Source organism: Cherax quadricarinatus, chromosome 89, assembly GCF_038502225.1.
Source record: "Cherax quadricarinatus isolate ZL_2023a chromosome 89, ASM3850222v1, whole genome shotgun sequence".
NCBI classification, from domain to species: Eukaryota; Metazoa; Arthropoda; class Malacostraca; order Decapoda; family Parastacidae; genus Cherax; species Cherax quadricarinatus.
The window spans coordinates 3,880,752-3,904,139 of NC_091380.1; the positions used below are offsets into that span (position 1 = coordinate 3,880,752).

The following is a 23,388-nucleotide window of genomic DNA, read 5'->3' on the forward strand; positions in this document are numbered from 1 at the left end:
CAGGCCACCCTGCCTTGGTGGGAGGCAACCAGTGTGTTCAAAAAATTATTTTGCTTAATTTTGACTATTGTTTCTTGCTGCTTTTGGTTATCCTATTTGTCAAATTGTGTTGAACATATGCTAGTTGGTAACAACTAAATGCCTTTCAGTGATTATGTTTCCCAGTTCTTGAAGAGGAATTCTAATTGATTAAATACTAAATGTATTTAATTCTTAGAAGTCTAGTGGGTCTATTTAGAATTTTTAATAAATTACTCTTAATATAGTTATATTTTTCTATATCTGCTTCACTTCCTCCATGCTCTTCTCTCAAAATTGCTGTAATACAAAATTTTTAGCATCATTTGCTTCTTTAGGTCTGTGCATTATTTCCTGTTTCTGGTTTGAAAAGGTTCTGTACATCTTTTTGATAGTTTGTTTTAATTTGTCACCAAATAGGAGAAGCAAGAATCTACTAAAGAGAAAGAAAAAGTTGTGCTTGAGTGTCTTGGAGATTGTTCGGCAGCTGTAGAAGCCAAGATGATGTTAGATGAGGTAATGTTAAAACTGGAGACTGAAAAGAAAAAGAATTCAAGTACTAGTGTTCGGTTAGAGGAAGTAACAATGGAGATGCACAGGTTAGAGAAGGAGCTTGGGGAGAAGACTCATGTTGAAAAAGAGAGAAGAATTGTGGAAGAACAATTACAGGAGTTACAGACCAAGTTCAGTACAGTAGAAGAGAAACTGACAGAATCACAGAAACATCTACAGACTAATAAAGAAATGGTAAGTAACTGTTTATATATTTTATTATAGGGGAGGGGTGGGGATATTTTGCAGTTTGCAAGAGCATCTGAACTGTAGTATCTGTGCCTATGGCAAGACAGTGATAGTGAATGATGGTGAAAGTGATTCTTTTTCGGGTTACCCTGCTTTGGTGGGCGATGGCCAGTGTGTTAAAAAATACATTTATAAATGTTGTATATTTTATTTTACCTCAGTGACCATCTCTTGCCAAGACATGGTAAGCCAGACTTGAGTCCTGAAGGTGGGAAGGGTAGTACCTGTACACTGAAGGAAGGGTGGGCATGTTGCAGTCAGAAAGCCATCAGAATTGTGATGTTGGTACAATTCTGTCAAGACAGCAGTTGAATGAATGATGGTGAATGTGTTGACCATTTTGGGTTACCCTGCCTTGTTGATTGATGGCTGGTGAGATAAAAAAAATTTAATTGTGCTTGGGAAGAATGTAAAAGTGTATTCAATGAAGCTACAATAGCTAATAGATAATTTTTTTCTACTTTCAGGACCGACTTGAGAAAAAGAAGAGTATCAAAAATCTTGAGGAGCAATTAGCCAGAGAGAGAAGTGAATGTACTCGGCTCTGGAACCAGCTACAGGTGTTGTAACATTTATTTGGTGCTGACAACTTTAAACTAATCAACAGTAAACTGAGCTACAGTTGTCTCTACTCACCAAGAACAGTTCTTGTTCTTCAGAACTGATTAACTTGATTGCAAATTAGTTTCTATATAGACCCAGGCTTGTGACATTTTCTTGGAAGATTTCATTAATTTTCTTGCACTGTTATTTCCCTTGGACTCTGTGTTCCTACTGTCACAAGTTCTTATATATTCATGGTTTCCTGAAAAGGAAAAATATATAAACCATTAGTGCAGCAAAATAGATCTATGTAACTTCTTTATAGATAGCCTGAAGAGTACAATATATCTACATATTTGCCATCTTTGCATATCATAAGAGACGACTAAAATGTCGTGATCAAGGGGCTTACTAGTAACCCCCTTTGTATATATTATTAAATGTAAACAGAAGAAAAACTTAATAAGTTTTTTTTTTTGTTTTGTTTTTTGAGTCGCCCTTCCTCGGTAGATGACTGGTACGGTTAACCCTTAAATGGTCCAAACGTATATACGTTTTTTCAACATCTGAAAGCATGTAAAAAAATGTAGATTTTTTTTTTTTGTTTTACATGTGAAAACATGTAAAAAAACTTTTATCTACATTTTTTTTTTTTGTTATATTTGAAAATATGTAAAAAAAAGTAGATCTACTTTTGTAGCTACGGATTTGAACGTCGATCTGTTTGGACCGTTTAAGGGTTAGAAAGAAAAAAAATTTGCCCTCTTGGAGAGTTTGTTTTTAAGCACAGTGTTGGGATTTATACCATGCATACATCAGTGTTCACAAAAATGGGAACTATGTGTTAGATACTTAGCACTTCACATTTTTTACCATTCTTAACCTTCACTTGCCTGCCTGTTAATTCACAGTATCCCTTTGAAATAAATTAACTGAGAGATTTCCATTTTAAGTTTGTTTATATCTATGAATATTTTATTTTTCGAGGAAAGAAAAAACTTGTACTGTATGTACTTAAAGGGGAATAATCAGTGTGGAGTAAATTAGTGAGTGGAGTAAATGCAGTGGATGCCTTTTAATAATGACAATATTTTGCCCAGTGATTATGTATGAGCGAGGTGAAAGTGTTGAATGATGATGAAAGTATTTTTGTTTTGGGGATTTTCTTTCTTTTTGGGTCACTCTGCCCAGGTGGGAGACAGCCGACTTGTTAAAAAAAATAAAACGACTTTTTTGCCCAGATAGTGAGAGTTAACTGTGTGGGTGAAAATTTTGTGGTTAATTTAAGTATCCACTTTGCCTGTCATTTATTCCACCTTATTAGTATTTACATACATAGTTCCATTTTTTTTTTTTTAACACACCTAACATCTCCCACTGATGTTGGGCGATCTGAATCCTCTGCTGAGATGTTATGTTTCTGTTTCCTATAGGAAATTACAGGACAACTGAATGAATCAGTGGCAAGTTTAGAGAGTATAAACTCTACTTACAGTCTAAAAGAGGAGGAACAAGAAACAAAAATCAAGGAACTTGAGCAGGAGCTGAAGAATGTAGCATCAGACAGAGTTAATCTCAAGAGTCAACTACTGCAGGTTACAGTCAGAGAAGGTAAGTTCATTCTTTGTTTTTGTAATGAGTAGCAATATCTGTATGTGTCTGGAAAGACAAATGGATGAGTGATGGTGAATGTGTTTTCCTTCTTTGGGTTGCCCTGCCTGAATTATGAAAAGGCAGTATGTTAAAATCTCTCCCTCAGCACATCAACTGTTTCCCACTGAGGCAGAGTAATCCAAAAAAAGAAAGACACACTTTCACCATCATTCAACATTCTCGCCATAATTCACACATAATCACTGTCTTTGCAGAGTTTCCCAGATATAAGAGTTTAGATGTCATTCCAAACAACCAACATCCCAACCCCCTTCTTCAAAGTGTAGGCATTTTACTTCCCACCTCCAGGACTCAAGTCTGGTTAACCGATTTCCCTGAATCCCTTCACAAAATATTACCCTGCTTGCACTCCAACAGCTCGTCAGGGCCCAAAATCCATTCATCTCCTTTCACTCCTATCTAACATGCTCACACATGCCTGCTGCATGTCCAAGATCCTTGCACACACAACCTCTTTTACCCCGTCCCTCCATCCTTTCCTAGGATGACCCCTACCCCTCCTTCCCTCCACTACAGATTTATACACTTTCCAAGTCATCCTATTTTGCTCCATCCTCTCTAAATGACCAAACCACCTCAACAACCCCTCTTCAGCCTTATGAATATACTTTTAGTAATGCCATACCACCTCCTCAATACTATGGATTCTCTGCATAATATTTGCACCACACATTGCCCTTAGACACTATATCTCCACTGCCTTCAGCCTCCTCCTCGCTACAGGATGTACAACCCATGCTTCACACTCATATAAGAGTGTTGGTATCACTATACTCTTATACATTCCCTTCTTGCCTTCATTGGTAATGTTTTTTATCTTCACAGATTACTCAGTACATCTCTCACCTTTTTACCTTCGTTTCTATGGTTAACCTCATCCTTCATAAACCCGTCTGCTGACAAGTCCACTCACAGATATCTGAATACATTCACTTCCTCCACACTCTCCCTCCAGTGTGACATCCATCCAGTCTTTCATTACCTAATTTTTTGTTATTATCGCCTTATTCTTTGGTACATTCACCTTTTAATCTCATATCTCTTGCCAATACCCAAGCATTGCTTTTCTTACAACCCCATCTATAAATATATTGAACATCCATGGTGACATCACACTTCCCTGTCTAAGGCCTACTTTTACTGGGAAATAATCTTCCTCTCTCCTACAAACACTAACCTGAGCCTCACTATCCTCGTAAAAGCTCTTCACTGCTTTCAGTAATCTACTTCCTGTTTCATAAATTTGCAGCATCTTCCACATTTCCCCTCCCCCATCATGCACCTTTTTCAAATTCATAAATGGAACAAAAACCTCTTTACCCTTGTCCAAATACTATTCACCCATGTTTCACTGTAAACACTTGGTCTACACACCCCCTACCCTTCCTAAAGCCTCCTTGTTCATTCTAGATTCTGCTCTGTCTTATTCTTAATTCTTTCAATAATAACTACCATGGTATAAACCTTGGTAATAAATACCGACAAATTGGTTTAGAAAGACACTTAAGCAAACACTATGACATATTTATTAGGAAACGTTTCAGTCCTGGGACCTTGATCACTTCTAACATACAGAGGTAGAAAGACATTATATATATATAGGCGGAGAGTGAGATGTGAGTGACGCACGTGACCTGAGGAATGTCATGTTGGGATGAGGACGGGTAGACGATGAAATCATGTGACTCCTGTGTTGTTGGGTTGGTGGTGCTTAAGTATCATGTATGCCAATGTTTTTGAAATTTTGTAGTTTCCAGTGTTGCGTTCTATAGTGTCGGTGATGGCGATTAGTGAGGCTTCTAGGCACCGTTGGCGTCTGAGGTCTGGTTCTGTGGGAATGAGTTGTGCCTCATTCCAGTTCATCAAATGCCCCGTGGAGTCTCTGTGGAGGACACAGGCGTACCTTACATCGTCTCTGTTAGAGGCATTTTGATGCTCATTCAGGCGGACTGCAAGATCTCTGCCTGTCTTGCCTACATATTTCTTGGGACAGAATCCACAGGGGATAGTGTAGACGCCTGCTGTAGAAGTTAGAGGTGGGGCTGCGTTTCGTAGTGAGGTCTTTGATAGATGATGTGTTTATGGTGGAAACGTTGATGTTACTCATAGCAAGTGCCCGGCGAGTATTCGTGGCAACCTCACCACATGGGAGTGCTACGAACTGCTTAGGGGGCTGTTCCATGGGCGATTTGTTGAGGATAGCTTGTGCCTTGAGTCTGCAATCTCGGATGAAGAAAGATGGGAACTGAAGACGTGTAAAGGCTTGTGTTATGTAAGTGCATTCTTCTTCTAGAAAACAAGGGCTGGAGATGCGAAGAGCTCTCAAGAAGAAGCCAATGAGGACTCCTCTCGTAGTGCGGGTGTCTTGGTGTGAATAAAAGTGTATAGCATCGTCTTTGTTGGTAGGTTTTCTATACAATTTGAAGAGAAGTTTGTCACTGTCAGGAGATCTGCACAGGAGAATGTCGAGGAAAGTAAGTTTGCCATCGTTTTCGAGTTCAAGTGTAAACTTTATTGATGGTTCAACTGCATTGATCTTGTTGAGAAGGGCCTGGATATTAAGACGTCTCGGATAGAAAACCAAATACCTTTCAGTGCTTCTGGGCACCATCAGTCAAGCCCACCTCAAACACTCGGGTGACCTTCTCTCCCGAATTTCCAACCTGAATGTTAAAAACAAAAGCATGGCTTCCTTCAATGTCACAGCCCTCTTTACCAATGTTCCTACTGACGCTACAATCCACATTCTGAGACAGAGGCTTACTGAAAACCACGACCTCCCTTTACCTCTTCTAGATTTCATCAATCTAGTGGAACTTTGTGTTAATTTCAACTTCTTCAAGTATCAGGACAACTGTTACAAACAGTGTTTTGGGATGGCAATGGGCAGCCCGCTCAGTGCTGTGCTTGCCAACCTCTTCATGGAAAACCTAGAGACAGAGAAATTCAGCACCCTCATTCCCAACACCGTTACCTGGCTAAGATACGTTGATGATATACATGTATTGGTTTTCTATGCGAGACATCTTAATATCCAGGCCCTTCTCAACAAGATCAATGCAGTTGAACCATCAATGAAGTTTACACTTGAACTCGAAAACGATGGCAAACTTTCTTTCCTCGACGTTCTCCTGTGCATATCTCCCGACAGTGACAAACTTCTCTTCAAAGTGTATAGAAAACCTACCAACAAGGACGATCTTATACACTTTTATTCACACCAAGACACCCGCACTAAGAGAGGAGTCCTCATTGGCTTCTTCTTGAGAGCTCTTCGCATCTCCAGCCCTTGTTTTCTAGAAGAAGAATGCACTTACATAACACAAGCCTTTACACGTCTTCAGTTCCCATCTTTCTTCATCCGAGATTGCAGACTCAAGGCACAAGCTATCCTCAACAAACCGCCCATGGAACAGCCCCCTAAGCAGTTCATAGTACTCCCATGTGGTGAGGTTGCCACGAATACACGCCGGGCACTTGCTATGAGTAACATCAACGTTCCCACCATAAACACATCATCTATCAAAGACCTCACTACAAAACGGAACCCCACACCTCTAACTTCCACAGCAGGCGTCTACACTATCCCCTGTGGATTCTGTCCCAATAAATATGTAGGCGAGACAGGCAGAGATCTTGCAGTCTGCCTGAATGAGCATCGAAATGCCTCTAACAGAGATGATGTAAGGTACGCCTGTGTCCTCCACAGAGACTCCACAGGGCATTTGATGAACTGGAATGAGGCACAACTCGTTCTCACAGAACCAGACCTCAGACGCCGATGGTGCCTAGAAGCCTCACTAATCGCCGTCACCGACACTATAGAACGCAACACTGGAAACTACAGAATTTCAAAAACATTGGCATACATGATACTTAAGCACCACCAACCCAACAACACAGGAGTCACAGGATTTCATCGTCTACCCGTCCTCATCCCAACATGACATTCCTCAGGTCACGTGCGTCACTCACATCTCACTCTCCGCCTATATATATATAATGTCTTTCTACCTCTGTATGTTAGAAGTGATCAAGGTCCCAGGACTGAAACGTTTTCTAATAAATATGTCATAGTGTTTGCTTAAGTGTCTTTCTAAACCAATAACTACCATACACTTTAAGAGGATCATAGTGTAATGTAAATTTTTAACAGTGTTATTTACTCATTACTCCAGTAGTACACATCACCTCTGTACACTTAATCTTGTGGCTGTCTGAGGACATCCCTTGGAACTTTTTCCTGATATTGGCACCCTGCAGGTTTAAGAATTTTTTTGTGAATGTAAAATTATGAGTATTCTGAAATCTGTACTTCATGCTATAATTCCTTAACAGGAGAACACAAGTCTAAGATTGCCGAGTTGGAGATGCTTCTCTCTAGGCTCGATGAAACTGTCCGAAATTTAGAGAACAAGAAGTCGTCCAGTCAGGCTTGTGAAGAAATGTATGTGGCGAAAGTTGAGTTGCTAGAAACCCAGTTAGAATCTACTCGTAATGCTCACTCCCAGGATAAAGAAAGCGTGAAGAAACTCTCAGATGAATTAAGAGAAGTAAGTATGTATAAGTAAATGAGACACTTGTGGTGCACCATTTGGGTATCTTTATTCTGGAAGTGTTTTACCAGCCAGTGGCTTCTTCAGTCCAGTATGGAGAAAAGTGTAAGATGAAGAGTTTGAGGTAATTAGTCAATGTATTCACTCCATCATTCATGATGGACTGAACATTGACTCCAGGCTGAGAGATTGATTACTTCAAACTCCTCTTCATCTTCCACCTTTCTCTGCAATGGACTGAAGAAACCACTGACTGGCGAAACATTTCCGCAATAAAGATACCCAAATGGTGCACAAGTGTCGAATTTATCAAACATGTTAATATTGTATAATTAATATGTTAGCACTACTGAAACATTAATGTTAAATTTAGCATTTTGTTAAGGATGGACTATTCTGAAAGGAAACAAAGCATCAGAGCTATAATGCTACCCAGCCTCGCTTTATGTCTGAAAAAATCTGAAGTTTTAACATTGTGTATTTTTACCAAGACATCCCACTGATGGGTGTCTTGCATTTTTATTTAATTTGCTCATTTGTGGTTTAATATGTGTAAGTAGTTCATCTAACCTGGCTTAAAATATCAATTTTATTTTGTGTAAACGGAGGACAGTCAGAAATTAAGACAGTGATATTTAAGAAAATACAGTGGACCCCCGGTTAACGATATTTTTTCACTCCAGAAGTATGTTCAGGTGCCAGTACTGACCGAATTTATTCCCATAAGGAATATTGTGAAGTAGATTAGTCCATTTCAGACCCCCAAACATACACGTACAAACGCACTTACATAAATACACTTACATAATTGGTCGCATTCGGAGGTAATCGTTATGCGGGGGTCCACTGTAATGTGAAATGAGGATAAGATGAATGTTTACTGATTGGGATCGCTGAATTTTATAATAAAAAAATGATTTAAACAGTATTAAAATGATTAAGGTATGATTTGGTTTATAGTTAATATGGTAATAGAAGCATAATTTTGCTCTGTACAAAAGATTTTATTTCTTCTCTCTTTCAACACAAAAAAAAAAAAAACTTTTACCATCATTCACACTGTCACTGTCTTTGCAGAGAGAGAGGCATAAGGATACGACAGTTTAGATGTCCCTCTAAACAGCAAATATCCCAAACCCCTCCTTTAATTTAAATTATGAGTTATTTAATTGTAGTTTAAATGTGAAGATTGTTTTGCAGTATTTAAGTATAATTAATTTAACAGGTAAACCAGCAACTCTCGGACAACAAACTCGACATGCGTGTTGTTCAGAGGGAACTGAAGTCAGCGCAAGAAACCATCTCTTATTTACGTGACAAGAAGAAAGAACAACGCAGCCAACTAGACGACAAAGAAGCAAGTGTTGTAGTAGTAGTGTGATATAATCTTAAAACATGTCTTATTCTTCTGGTATATAATTTTAAGGAATAAAGGACTGCCACATTAATATTGTGGATATTTTTATTTTAGAGCATTATCCAAAAAGCAGCAGAAATGGAGAATGACCTTCGTAAAACTATTGGTCAGCTAGAGAATAATATTAAGTCTCAGGAGGAAGAGTTTGATAAAGAAAGAACTGAGCATCAGGTGGGTAATTTTAATGTCTTTTAGAAGTGTGTATGTGTGTGTAAGTAAATATTTACCAACTATAATTAAGGTGAAGTGATGTTACAAACTTCTCCTAAGAGTAACATTTTAGATAAGATAGTCCATCCCTTCCTGGCAACTGGTCATAACACTGTGTATCTTGAGGTGATGAATACATACTGAAGCCTATTCTTTTCTTCCCTAAGAGGAATAGCAAAATATTAACTGATGTATTTAATTTTCCCTGTTTTTCTCTTCTTATCATTTAGAAATCTTATGTTATTACTTCAGATGTTATTTAAATTTTTTTTTTTATTTCAGCAAGTAATTTCAAGCTTGGAGGAGAAGATCACAAGTCTGGAGGCAGTAAAGAAATCATTAGAGCAAGTGCAGAAACAGTTACGTGAAGCCCACCAAAAGGCTGATTGCCTTAAGGTATGCATTCTGGTTAACTTGGGGTAACTATTATGCAGTACATGCAAATAACCCACATTGCAACAATACAGAAGAAATGTTTTGTGAGGAGGCTCTCTGGTTAGACTGTAAATTTTTTCATTATTTCTTTATTGTTGAAAGAAGGTTATTCTTATTACTGCTACTATTACTATTTTTCCTGACCTTTCTCCTGTTCTGTCTTCTGGCCTTCTCTTCTCTTTCTTGCTCAGTATTGACTACAGTGATCAAGGTTGGATCGAAGCGTGATCACTAGTTTCCTCTTGTGTGTGTGGGTTATTTGTGATCTGTATATGTTACTGTAAAGTCAGTGTATCATTCACTAACTGTGTGCGATATAGATAGTACTATTTTTAATGTAAGATAATTAAAATGCTCTGACTGGAGATGGTGCTGCAGTCAAACATTCGTTCATTTGTCAATAAAAGGGAACAAGCCCATGTGCTTTTATTGTGCCAGTCTTGCTCTTAATAGATAATCAGAACACCTTGACAATCTGTTAAAAATAAAATTGGTATAAGTGAGACAACAGGTGGGAAAGGCAGTCTAAACATTCTAGAACTGATTAGGCTTGAACAAAAGGGTTCTGTTAATTTGCACCATAAATTTGAAGATTCATTCCAGTTTGTCCAAGAACAGTTTTTGAAAAGTTTTCTTCTGTCATCTTCAAGGGATGGAAATGGTTGCCCTGATACTGGTGAAAGGTTTTGGATCCAAGGAATTGGATCAAGCCTGATACCTCCCTTGTCCCTCACATATGACCCCTGAGTGTTTAGCACTTCTTCCTGAATATAATATATTACACAAATAACCCGCACATAAAAGAGAGAAGCTTACAACGACGTTTCGGTCCGACTTGGACCATTTACAAAGTCACATTAACCAGAAGTGGAGCAGGACGGCTATATATAGGCAGGAAGAGGTGGTGGTAGTAGTAGTAGTACAAGAATGGTATATAATACCGACAAGATGAAATTAAGACACATGCGCAACACCCGGGCATCTCTATCGTAGACGTTTCACCATCCAGCCAGCCACTGGATGGCGAAACGTCCACAACAAAGACACCCAGACGCCGCACATGTGTCTTAATTTCATCAGTAGTAGTAGTAGTAGTAGTAGAAGAGGTAGTAGAAGTGGGGAATGAGGACGAGCCAGTCAAATACAAAGGAAGGGGAGCACTGCAAGGGAGCTAGGTGCCCACAGTCGGACCGAAACGTCGTCGTAAGCTTCTCTCTTTTATGTGTGGGTTATTTGTGTATCGTTCCAGTCACGGTATTGCGCCTTTTTTTGTTATTTATAATATATTCTTCAAGGATCTGAAGTAAAATATCTCATATCTCTGTAGTCACTCCTAACTTTGGTCTCTCTTGCACTTAACCCTTTCAGGGTTTCGGCCGTACTAGTACGGCTTACGCACCAGGGTTTTTGACGTATTAGTATGCCTAAATTCTAGCGCCCTCAAATCTAGTGAGAGAAAGCTGGTAGGTCTACATATGAAAGAATGGGTCTGTGGTCAGTGTGCGCGGTATAATAAAAATCCTGCAGCACAGTGCGTAATGAGAAAAAAAAAAACTTTGACCGTGTTTTTGGATTAAAACAGCGGCTTTGCAATGTATTTTCGTATGGTATTTATTGTTGCATTCTAGTTTTCCTGGTCTCATTTTATAGAATGGAAGGCATATTACAGAAATTGAGATGATTTTGACTGGTTTTACAAAGAAAAGTATCTTGAAATTGAGCTCAAAGTAGCAGAAATGTTTGATTTTTACCAAAGTTCAAAAGTAAACAAATCATGCTATGTGTCCAGTACACGTCAACTGGTGAGTCTAATATTCTTTCACAAGTGCACTGATATTATTTATACCATTTCTTCACTAATGCAGTAGTCTGCATAACAGTAAATCTTCTATTTTTTTGTGAGAATAAAAATTCAAAGTGGAAAGCAAAAGAATGTAAGAGGGGCGTGGGGACGTGACTAATGAACAGAGGAAATGTTATTTTAGTGCCAGGAATGTCTTTCTTGTTTATTTTGGACCCTATTCGGAAATTGGCATCTTTTGAAATTTGTGTGAAATTGGCAAAATTGCTAAATTCTGACCACTGTATTAGATAGTTGAAATCAGTGAATGGGTGGTTTCTTGTACTCATTCGATAGAAAAAATGGAGTTCTAGCGAAATAGTTATGATTTTTGTCGACAAGTACACTGGAATTGGCCGAAAATAGGGCTCAAAGTGGGCAAAATCACCGATGCGTAAACATTGTCGAGACCGCTAACTTCGTGAGAGCCTAATTCCATATGTTTTCCATCAAATTTCATACTTTTGGTGTCATTACGATCGGGAAAAGATTCTCTATCTTTTCATAAGATTTTTTTTTTTTTTTTTTTTAAATTTGGCCGACCCTGAGAACAAGTCTCTGAGAAGGCCTGTCGACCCTGAAAGGGTTAAAGAACTTATTCATCTCTGCCACCTTCTCCTTCTCCACTGTAGCAACAGTAGTACAGTGGTTTAATGTTGTTATAATTACATTTGTGATTTTAGCTGGACAAACGAGGCTTGGAGTCACAGATTCAGATGATGGAATCAGCCAGGGAAGAAGACAAACAAGAGAAGGTGACCTTCAGAGAAGAAATTGATAGGTTACAGAAGAAATTTGAGTATTCTGAATTGGTAAGCACTTAAATTATTATTTGTCCCAATATAACCCACATGGAGACAGAAACTCGGGAGATTGATTGATCTGTACAGGAGGACCCCAGTTATACACCAGGTTAGGTTCCAGGCTACTGCTGTAAAGTGAATCATAATGTTTTTTCACTTTCAAATGTATATAACAGCCTAATAACATGTTTACACTATCATATATTAAGTGAGCAATAAAGCTAGGGCTTAAAAATGCTTAGTTTATAGTGAGTGGTGAATATATTTATTGTAGGAAGTCTAAATAAATGAAGAATGGGTATAAGTGAAAACTGCTGCAGTAGTGAAATGCCATAAAGCAAAGTGCTGTAAAGCAGAGCCCTCCTGTATATTTCAGCCTCCCTTCTGTGATCCTCTTCATTTGCTGAAGATGATCCAAAGGGGGTCAAAATACACAGATCAATCAGTCTGCTGAGTTTCTCTCCATGTGGGTTATTATTGATCATTAATAAGTGTTCATTACACTTTAGTTATTCATTTTTGTTCTAATATACATTTCTCGTACCTGAGACATGTTACAAAGGCTTTTCTGCCCATAAAGACCAGCCTGAGTCTAGATTTACTTGTCTGTCTGGTCAACCAGGCTGTTATTGCAGCCAGTCCACAAACCTACTTAGCCATCAGTCTGGTTGATGAGACACCTGTTAGTGGCAGTCAAACATTTTCCTCTTGAAAATGTGTACAATAGTATTAAATGTTTGTGTGTATCCATGTGGTTTGAAGTAGACCAAGTGATCACAGCTACCATGGCAGGACGACTGTAAGAGACTAATTGGTAGTCCTTATGTTTGTTCACATATTGGAAAAGGTAGTGATTTAAATGTTTTGTATTCTGTCAGGATTATTAATCTTTTCATTAGCTTGTGAGCATATTAGATGACAACTAAATGTTGCAAACACCTGTTTACATGCAGTATTATGCACACTTTCCTTTCCTGACTCATGAAGTCATAATAATACGATTGCAAACAAATCAGAATGAGTAAAGTTTGTAAGCGCACCGGCCTACAAGTTTCAGAGCTCGCCTGAGTTTGAACCCTACCCATTCTGTGATTTGATTCTTGTGTGTTTCTTAATAGTTCATATTCAAGTAATATTTCCTTTCCAATTTATGGGGCCTAGTCTGAAATTAGGTGACGAATGATTCCTGTAGCCCTTAACAGATAACTTTAACTACATGCAGTAGTTAGTTAATGGGATCACCATGACAGTGAACTAGAGCTCAGAGCTTTTTCATTCCACCTTGTCATTGTTTCTTATGAAGGTTGATCCAGAGAAGGAAAATATTTACCATTTATTCTCTCACTGTTTTTCTAGAAATCTACAGACAACACAAGTTAAATGATACACTGACCAATAATTTCCTGCCCATCGTGCAGGCACAGTTGGATGAATAGGGATGTTGTAATTTGGCAGATTATTGGAATTGTGATGTCCATGCACTTTGGGAAAGATGTCTGCAATGAGTGATGGTTAATGGGTTTCTTCTCTGGGTCATCCTGTCTTTTTGGGAAATAGCCAATATGCTTAAAAGATTTTTATTTTTTAATGCACTGGCTGTTTCCCACCGAGGGAGGGTGACCCAAAAATGAAACACTTACCATCATTAAATTTAAGAAGGATTGGCAGGGAGGGTAATTTGAATTGCGATGTCAGTGCACTTTTGGAAAGACAGATAGTACAAACGATGGTGAATGTGTTTCCTTCTTTGGGTCACCCTGCCTCAGCAGGTCAGTGTCATTGAGATAAACAAAAAATTACAGTACTTGAAGTAGCAAGTGACTTTTAGTGACCTTTTAAAGTTTTTTTCTCAGGTAATATCACAGCTGAAACAGGTGTGTTCTGATCAAGATGAGGAGTTGTCAGTGTTGGAATCCTTCTCTGAAAAAATGAGTCAACATGAAAAAGATAAGTATGTATAGATTTATTTTGTATTTTTGAAGATGTACTTCACACACCGGCCATCTCGGTGGGCGACAGTCACTGTGTAAAAGAAAACTTCAGTCCGATAATTTCACATTAAAATTGCAGATTCTTTAGAATTAAAATCTATGAGAGAAATTGCAGTTGTTCTATTTTCTAGATATACAACTCATTTATGAGTTGAAAAATTGGCAACACATCTCGTTTGCACTTAGTTACTTCTCACCACAAATGCCATGCCTCTTGCAGTCCAATTCATAGCAACTATTGTACCAGATTTCTTGCTTTAAATTGGTGGTTATTATAACTTGATACGATAGCATTTGTGTTGCACAGTTTATTCATATTCATTTGTTTTTCTTTTGTGTATCATATATAATTTTTTTTATTGCTAAAAGCCCTGAGTGACCTACATAGTTAAAATTTTCTATAACTATCACTGCTGGTAACTCATTCTATACTGTAGAATAAAAATCTGAAATTGGAGGCTGGGGACAGTTGCTGCTCTGGAATAAAATGAGGCTGACAAACTTTCACACAAAAACTTTGCATCTTGATAAAAATTAAATTTTTGAGCATTTTTAACTCCAAATTGTAATCTATCATATTTGAATATTTTTTAAGGGCCAAACTAGAGGAAGAGATGGAGAAGCTGCAGGGTGAGGTGCGGGCAGCCAAGGCAGCTACCAATGAAGAGAAGTCACTAAAGCTGTTCCAGGAGAGGAAAGTCAAAGAACTGGAGAATCAACTTCGTGAAGTGGATGAGGAAACTGACAAGCAAATTATTCACCTCAATAATCAATTACAAGAGTCACTTAAGATAAATCAGGAGCTTCAAGAGCAGGTACGATTTTGTTGTATTGTTCATTAGCAATAGGTTGTAGAAGTTACCTTAACAATAAATGTAGAATAACATTGGGTATTTTAACACCCTTTTTTTCAACAAACCGGCCGTATCCCACCAAGGCAGGGGTGACCTAAATAGAAAAATGAAAGTTTTTCCTTTTAGGTCACCCCTTTAAAAAGAGAAATGAAAGTTTTTCTTTTTCAATCTAGTAATTTATACAGGAGAAGGTGTTACTAGCCCATTGCTTCCGAAATTTTGCTTGCCTCTTACGACACACACTATACTTTATTTTTAACTTTTTTCATATACTGTTTCTTGCTGCCCATGCATTTTTTTTTTTTTTTTTTTTTATAAGTTTAATGCCATTGCTAGAAATTGTTAATAAAATTAATTATTTATTTGTACAGTAATTTAAATTTTTCTATTTGCAAAGATTGCAAGCTTAGATAGAGAGCTGAACGATGCAGTGCTACTTGTCCGAAATTTGGAGCGAAAATTATCAGAAGTACAAGGACGGCTGGACCTTGCAAACCAAGAGGTTACAAGCCATATCCATCATATTCACACACTCAAAGAATCAAACTTTAAGCTGACTGAAGGTCTAGAAGAAGCCATTTCAAAAGCAGAACTCTATAAAAGAAGGTGTGCATTTGACGTTTTTATTTTTTCTGAATTTAAATTCGGTAGGAAACTTTTTCCTTGGCTGATATTGGTAGTATAACTATTGAGGATATAAAATGTTTACACCTTTCATTTATTGTTTTTTGCTTACACTTATTGCTAGTTCTCTTGAAGATGTCCACTGTCTTCAGCATCACTCTGACCCACACTAATGTAATGCATTAAAATAATATTTCATTTCCTGCTACCAGTGAGGGGATTAATTAGACTCCAAACTTTGCTGCTAAATTTAAAGCAGACTTACTGTCGTTCTTCTTCTTTCAACAAACAAGCCTTATTCCACAGAGGGAGGGTGGCCCAAAAGGAAAAATGAAAGTTTCTCCTTTCAAATTTAGTAATATATGCACAAGGGGTTACTAGCCCTTTGCTCCCAGCATTGTAGTCACCTCTTATGACACGCATGGCTTATGGAGGAAGATTTCTGTTCTACTTAACCATGGAGATAAGAGGAAATAAACAAGAACTAGCTAGAAAATAGAAGAAATCCCAGAGGGTCATGTGTATATATATGCTTGTACATGCACGTGCAGTGTGACCTAAGTGTAAGTAGAAGGAGCAAGACATACCTGAAAACGTGCATGTTTATGAGATAGAAAAAAGACACCAGGAATCCTGCCATCATGTTAAACAATTACAGGTTCTCGTTTTACACTCACTTGGCAGGATGGTAGTACACCCTGGATGGTTGCTATCTACCAACCTACTACATAGGAGACTTCCTGTTGTGATGTAATTTCCTCCTCTTGGTCCTTTATAATGAAATGCTTGGCTCTAAAATTTCCTTGTACCTCTCACCAGCTTTAAGGGTCAGGACCTCACATTGTCTTTGAACCTTCAAATACCTCGCTTTTATATACGTATTTTATACTCTAAAGCTAGTTGATACAATATTTTAAGACTAGAAGGATCATCTAGTTAACTGGAACTGTATTACTGTTAAAATAAGTTCTTCAAAGGGTAGACAAAGAAAAATGTGGTGTATATTACATATTGTAATGTAAGCCCCACTGAGGAAGAAAAGTAGAGATATGTGTTATGCAGAAATGTGGGATAGCTGGGAACTTGAGCCTGGTCTAAGGGCAAAGGTAAAAGTTACACACATCTCAAGCCCAAACCGGCCACCCAGGGCTATCCCAGTCAAAACAGAAAGCGCTAAACTGGTATGTGTAACTTCAAGGGGTTGGGTAACAGAGGGTTAGGCAAAAATCCCAATTAGGAAAATATATCTATTTAATCACCATAACATAACATAACAGAAAACCTTAATCGTAAATGCCCAAATGAGGGTACACACAACAGCTGGCTGGAGGTTCAGCCACCATAACCACTAGGCTTCGTCAGCGTCAGGCCGTCATTACACTACAAACCTCATTTCTTACTTCATCACTCATCCCACAGCACCCTGACCATGTCAGAGCCTGGGTGAACATACAGGTAAGCCATATGAGAGCCTGTGGCTTGAGTTGGATAAACAAAATGAGTGTACAACTACAAACTTATCTTAAATACACAGCATCTCCGACGCCAGCCTCTACACACCATGCTCACGTCACGTGACTCCCCCCCCACGCTTACTCTGCTTACCCAAACATCCTTGGAAAATAAATCATTAACAGAATTTCTTTATAATTACAGTTAGAGTACTTTACAGTACCCCCAAAAGCACATTATGAATTATAAAATTATTCTTTACAATTATAACATTCATATTATTATCGCACACTTCTCCACTATATGTACATTACGATGTCATGCAGAACCCTGCATAACAATATGTATTAGTCTATATGTTGTTGCAGGTGTTGAATTCTAGCTCCTGATCCTGCCTTTCAACTTGCTTGCCAGATTCACTCTTTCCTAGCCTCTTGGACTCTGTCATACCTTCTCTTTAAATTGTGGATTGATCCTGCCTGCATCACTCCTGTGTCTAGGTTATTCCACTTCTTGACATCTTTGTGGTTCAGCTGTCTTTAACCTCCATCTGTCCCCCCCCCCTCACTACCTATTTCCCATCTCTCAAACAGGCTATCCCCTTCTACCCTATTAGTTCCTCTGAATATTGTGCATGTTATCATGTCATCCCTGGTGTTTCTGTCCTCCAGTGCCGTTATATTCAATTCCTTTATCCTCTCCTCAATATTCTGGGACTGTATGGAGGGGTAGGTGTTTTAGCTCTTATGAGTGTAAGGATAAATATAATGAGTAATAATGAGGTTGATATCAGTGGGAAGGGTGGTCCAAAAAATAAACACTTTCATCATCATTCACACTATCACTGTCTTGCTAGAGGTGCACAGGTACAACAGTTCAGATGTCCCTCCAAACAGCAAATATCCCAAACCCCTCCTTTAGAGTGCAGGCATTGTAGTTTTCACCTCCAGGACTCAAGTCCGGGCAACCGATTTCCCTGAATCTCTTGCAAAATATTCACGGATATTCTAATTGATTCCATGGGCTAGCACTAGGCTGTTTGACTTCACTTTAATTCTTCTTCTTATTGGTTCCATGGGTTAACCTTTTGTTTGATTCTATATGTTACTGTGTGTTTTTTGGCTTCCCTCACATTCTTATTACTGATTCCATGGGTTGGCATTTTTATATTTCACTATCCTTAAAAATCTTGTTAGTACTGATTCTATCGTTTACTATTTGTGTGTTTGATTATCCCTAAATTCTTGTTAGTATCGATTCCATGGGTTGCCATTTGTTACTGTGTAAATCTTCTAAACATTAGTTTTTTTTTCAGGATTGAAGATGTGGAGCAGACGATGGCAGATAAGGACGCTTTGTATGAGGACGAAATGCTGAGAAAGCAAGGCACACTTGACCAGTATATGAAACTCAATGATTTCCTCTACACAAAGATAGACAGTAAAAAGAAAAAGGTCTGTTACTTTCTATGAGATTATTTGTTGTCTTTATCTTATTTAATTGTTGCAAAATGTTTTAACTTATTGCAGTTTTTTTTAAAGTTCTTAAAATATTTATAACTGCATTTTTTTACATAGTACAACAATATTAGCAAATTTTTGCATAGGGGGATTTTTGGCAGTTAAAATATCTAGTGATAAACCGTGAGAACACATTGGCATGTTTTTTTCAACACTCCGGCAATCGTCCACTGAGGCAGGGTGACCTAAAACGAAAAATGAAAGATGGACCATATATTGCATTTGAATAGAAAACATTTACTTAATGCAGCTTTTGTTGAAGTACAAAAATTCTTGTGTGTGGTAAGAAACCTCATAAAGGAATGCTCATTCTTTCACTAATGTCAGAATAGTTTTGGTGACACATGAACTTTTGGTTATATGCACAACTAACCTGCGCCTATGTGTATGAAATTTAGGAGGATGTTTCGATCTGACTTGGACCATTAACTATCTACTGTGTGAATAGTTAATGGTCCAGATCAGATCGAAATGATGTAAGCTTCATTCTCCTAAGTGCGGGTTATTGGTGTTTTTTTTACCGGTCACGGTACTGTGTCTTTTTATTCTTTACAGTTGGTTCAGTATACATCAGCCAGTGGTGTAAACTTGGGGAGGCATTTGTAGCCTAACTGAAGCCAGGGGGTAATAACATCCAAGAGTCGTACACATGTGACTGCATGTATCTGGGTAAATAGATTAATTAGTGGCAATAACAACTTTTTCTTCAGTTCTTTGAGGCTCATCTGTGTTTCTTATGTTCTCAATCATCCATTCCATTCCATATAGAGCAGTTTCTATTTAGCAAGTTACAGGTGTCCCATAAGAGTTCAGTATATCTTATGTACCAAGTCAGGGGTACATAATTTATTGTACCTTGTTTGTTTACAGGTTTATAGGTTTTCCCTAATGTTCCGTGTCTGGCTAGTGACTAGAGAATATCTGACATGCTTTTCTTTGAACCCGTTGTTGTGACTCACTTCAGGCTAGCTACACAAGCTTGTTAAGGTTTTAATTAGATCAAATTTGATGCAGTTTATTTTTATAAATATTAAATGTTACCTCTAGTCTGCATTGAATAAATCTCTTCAATATGTGGATACAGTACAGTGTAGCCCAAAATTCATAAGGTTACGTTCCTAGAGTTTCACCAAATCTAGCCATACCACAGACCTGTCTACTAAGTTCTCTCTCTCACATACATATCATCACTTTTCCTACCTGCTAGATACTCAGCCTCTACTATTTACCACAGAACCTCCTTTACCCCTGCCCTTCGACTTGTCTAGGAATGACCCTTATGCCTCCTTCCCTCCACTTCAGATTTATATACCCTCTTTGCCATCCTGTTGTGATCTATCCTTTTTCACTGTCCAAGCCCTTTCAGTAACCACTCATCTGCTCTTTGACTTTTGTCCATTACCCCCTTACATGACAATAACATTTTTTTTAATTTCTGTGCTCCAAATTCTCTGCCTTATATTACACTGTATTTACTCCACACATTGCTCTAAAAAAATGACATCAGTCACTTTGCCTTGCTTCCCTCGTTTATTCTATGGTTTATCTCGTCTTTTGTATTTCCACCTACCACCATGCCTGCTCCCAAGTATCTTAATAGATTTACTTCTTCCATACTCGTTCTCTCCAATCAGATTTTAATAATCTTGTTTATAATGTTTTTCCATGTAAGTTGAGTGCTCATTTATTAGGCATTTGCTACTGAGTGAATTTATCCAAAATTAATGATACTGCAGGTGGTTTTAACCCTTTGACTGTTTGGGTCATATATATACGTCTTACGAGCCACCGTTTTTGACGTATATATACTCATAAATTCTTGTGGCTTCAAATCAAGCAGGAAAAAGCTGGTAGGCCCACATGTGAGAGAATGGGTCTGTTTGGTCAGTGTACACCATATAAAAAAAATCCTGCAGCACACAGTGCATAATGAGAAAAAAAAGACTCCAACAGTTTTTTTTTTAATTAAAATACCAACTTTGTGGTCTATTTTCATATAATATTTATGGTTGTATTCTCGTTTTCTTGATCTCATTTGATAGAATGGAAAACATATTATAGAAATAGAGGTAATTTTGATTGGTTTTACTATAAAAAGAACCTCGAAATGGAGCTCAAAGTAGGGGAAATGTTTGATTTTTGCCGATGTTCAAAAGTAAACAAATGATGTCATTTTCCAATAAATGTCCAACTAGCCATTCTAATATGCAGTCACGAATGGGTTGACATTATTTATACAATTATTACAATATTGCAGTAGTCTGCATAACAGTAAATCTTCTATTTTTTGTTTGAATAAAAACTCAAAATAGAAAGCAAGAGTAATATCAGAGGGGCCTGGAGACGTGACTGATGAACAAAGAAAATGTTATTTTAGAGCCAGGAATATCTGCATTGTTCATTCTGGACCCCTATTTTGAAACTCATATTTTTTAATTTTCGTGAAATTGGCCAAATTGCAAATTTCTGACCACGTTATTGGGTTGTTGAAATAAGTAAATGGGCAGTTTCTTGTACTCAATCGATAGAAAAAATGGAGTTCTAAAGAAATGTCAGCAGTTGGCCTAATAAGGATCATCTATATAAAACACATGGATGGTACTATGATACACAGCTAAGCTATACAACACATGTAAGGGGGGATCAGTAATTATGCTGACAGATATAGCTGTGAGTTTGGTTGACTGGAACAGTGGAATTAGCCGAAAGTGGGGCTCAAAGTGGGCGAAATCGCCAATTCATAAATATTGCTGAGGTCGCTAACTTCGCGAGAGCGTAATTCCATCAGTTTTCCATCAAATTTCATTTCTTTAGTGTCATTACAATCGGGAAAAGATTCTCTATCATTTCATAAGAATTTTTTTTTTTTTTTTTTGGAAATTTTGCGACACCAGGAGACACCTCAGGATTTGGGATTGCAACAGCCAAGGGGTTAATGGAAAAATCAGACGACCTCAAACGTCAGGAGATATCTCTGACTCATCTGTGATTTATTTTGTGAAGTGGGGACCCTGTGCTTGACTGCTCATACCATTGTATGTCTAGCATTTTTGACCATTTAAGGATATGGTTGAAACACACTTACTCTGGTTTAACAGCAAAGTAGTCTTGAGTAATTTTCAATCATAATATATATTGCTTAGTTTATGGAGTTTGGTGATCTTTCCAGCTTTTAAAAATTCAATGAGTTCACAAAGAAAATATACAGCCAAAAACAGGTGATGCATCCATCTACCTCACGTGGTCTATGGTAATGTCACCAGACCCCTGTAAGTGTTGGCTCATAAATACTGTTTTGCTTCTTACGCTAAGTGGGTTACTTGTCCTTGCTGGGGACCACCAGGATTATTTTTTATTAACACTGGCCGTTTCCCACCGAGGCAGGGTGACTTGAAAAATAAGACTCCAGCTTTATGTTGCACATAAAATAATGGCAGTAAAGTGGGTGACCTTATTTACCCTTGGAAGTACAAAAAAGATGTAAATAAAATTGGGCATCCCTTACCTTATATACTCTACTTTCACTTTTTTTTTTTAATAAATGTTATTTTTCTATTCTATGCCTTTCTTTTTTTTTCCTCTACTTGTCAAAGACTTGCTTGTTTTAAAATAGGTCTGATGCAATGATACGGGATGTCTTTCAAGTGAGCAAGTTTTGTGACTGGAAGAACATGTTAAACTACAGTAGGCATCATTTGTAATGTATAAATTAATTACTCGTTTGACAAAGCTTGAAATTTACAAGGTTATACAAATTAAATAAGCTCATAAAATTTTGCTGTGAAACAGAAATTTGTCTATTCATGATCCTGGTTCCATTCTGAGGCTGCTCATACTATGCTCTAACTCACTTTCCCTACAAGGAATGACACCTGGAGTACACCTGGAGGGTGTTCCAGGGGTCACTGCCTCCATAACCTGTTCCATGATGCTCCATGATACTCCTAATTCCTTTTTTTTTGTGTGTGTGTGGGATCTCCTGTACTATTTTGGTATTCAGTTACTTTTTTTTCACCAATTTTGTGACTTTCTGCACTACAAGAATGTACGGTACAGTAGTTACGTTATTATTACTCTTGTAGAGTACTGTGGCAGCAACAATTCACAGCTATAACATGGGAGTTAAATCTTAAGATGATATTTTGGTTCATGTCTTTATAATGGTTCATAAGAGAATGAAATACCTTCTAAAAATTTATCTACAATTTGTGGGTTAGTAATGATAGTAGAATTACCAACAAAATGTTAGCTGAAAGGATGCTGATGCAACTAATGTGACATTTTATTGTGGCAACATTTCACTTTCCAGGAGCTTTGACAAAACTTCTGGAGAGTGAAATGTCGTCACAATAAAATGTCACATTGGTTGCATCTGCGTCCCTTTGCCTAACAATTTGTGGGTTAATTGTGATTATGGTAACCTTGTTTTATACTGTTTTTCATTAAGAAGTTTCACTGAAATTCTTGGTATGGTAAGCTGCTGCTGCTGTTGCTGCTTGATCACAATAGTGCTCAAATAATTATTAGAACAAAGCTGTTTTCTAGGTTACTACTCCAGTGAGAGAATTTTTTTTTTCAGAATCTTCAGCTCGGCTCATTCACTAACACATTTGCAGTCTGTGCAAAAAGTGATCCCTGACTACACTACTG

At 37.8% G+C, this 23,388-nt stretch overlaps 1 protein-coding gene across 3 annotated transcripts in view; it reads left to right on the forward strand.

The window, feature by feature from the left end:
• Positions 1-23,388, forward strand: part of sti (sticky) — an 80,775-nt gene that overhangs the window by 23,521 nt on the left and 33,866 nt on the right. For all 3 annotated transcript variants that reach the window (XR_011394555.1, XM_070104081.1, XM_070104083.1), the window contains exons 14-25: positions 439-765; positions 1,287-1,379; positions 2,796-2,973; positions 7,375-7,589; positions 8,818-8,949; positions 9,064-9,180; positions 9,502-9,615; positions 12,178-12,306; positions 14,151-14,248; positions 14,884-15,103; positions 15,540-15,748; positions 18,534-18,672. Coding sequence is in view for 2 of the 3 variants with exons in the window: in XM_070104081.1 (XP_069960182.1) it covers positions 439-765; positions 1,287-1,379; positions 2,796-2,973; positions 7,375-7,589; positions 8,818-8,949; positions 9,064-9,180; positions 9,502-9,615; positions 12,178-12,306; positions 14,151-14,248; positions 14,884-15,103; positions 15,540-15,748; positions 18,534-18,672 (1,971 nt within the window). In the remaining variant the exon portion in view is untranslated. The remainder of the gene's footprint in view (positions 1-438; positions 766-1,286; positions 1,380-2,795; positions 2,974-7,374; positions 7,590-8,817; positions 8,950-9,063; positions 9,181-9,501; positions 9,616-12,177; positions 12,307-14,150; positions 14,249-14,883; positions 15,104-15,539; positions 15,749-18,533; positions 18,673-23,388) is intronic.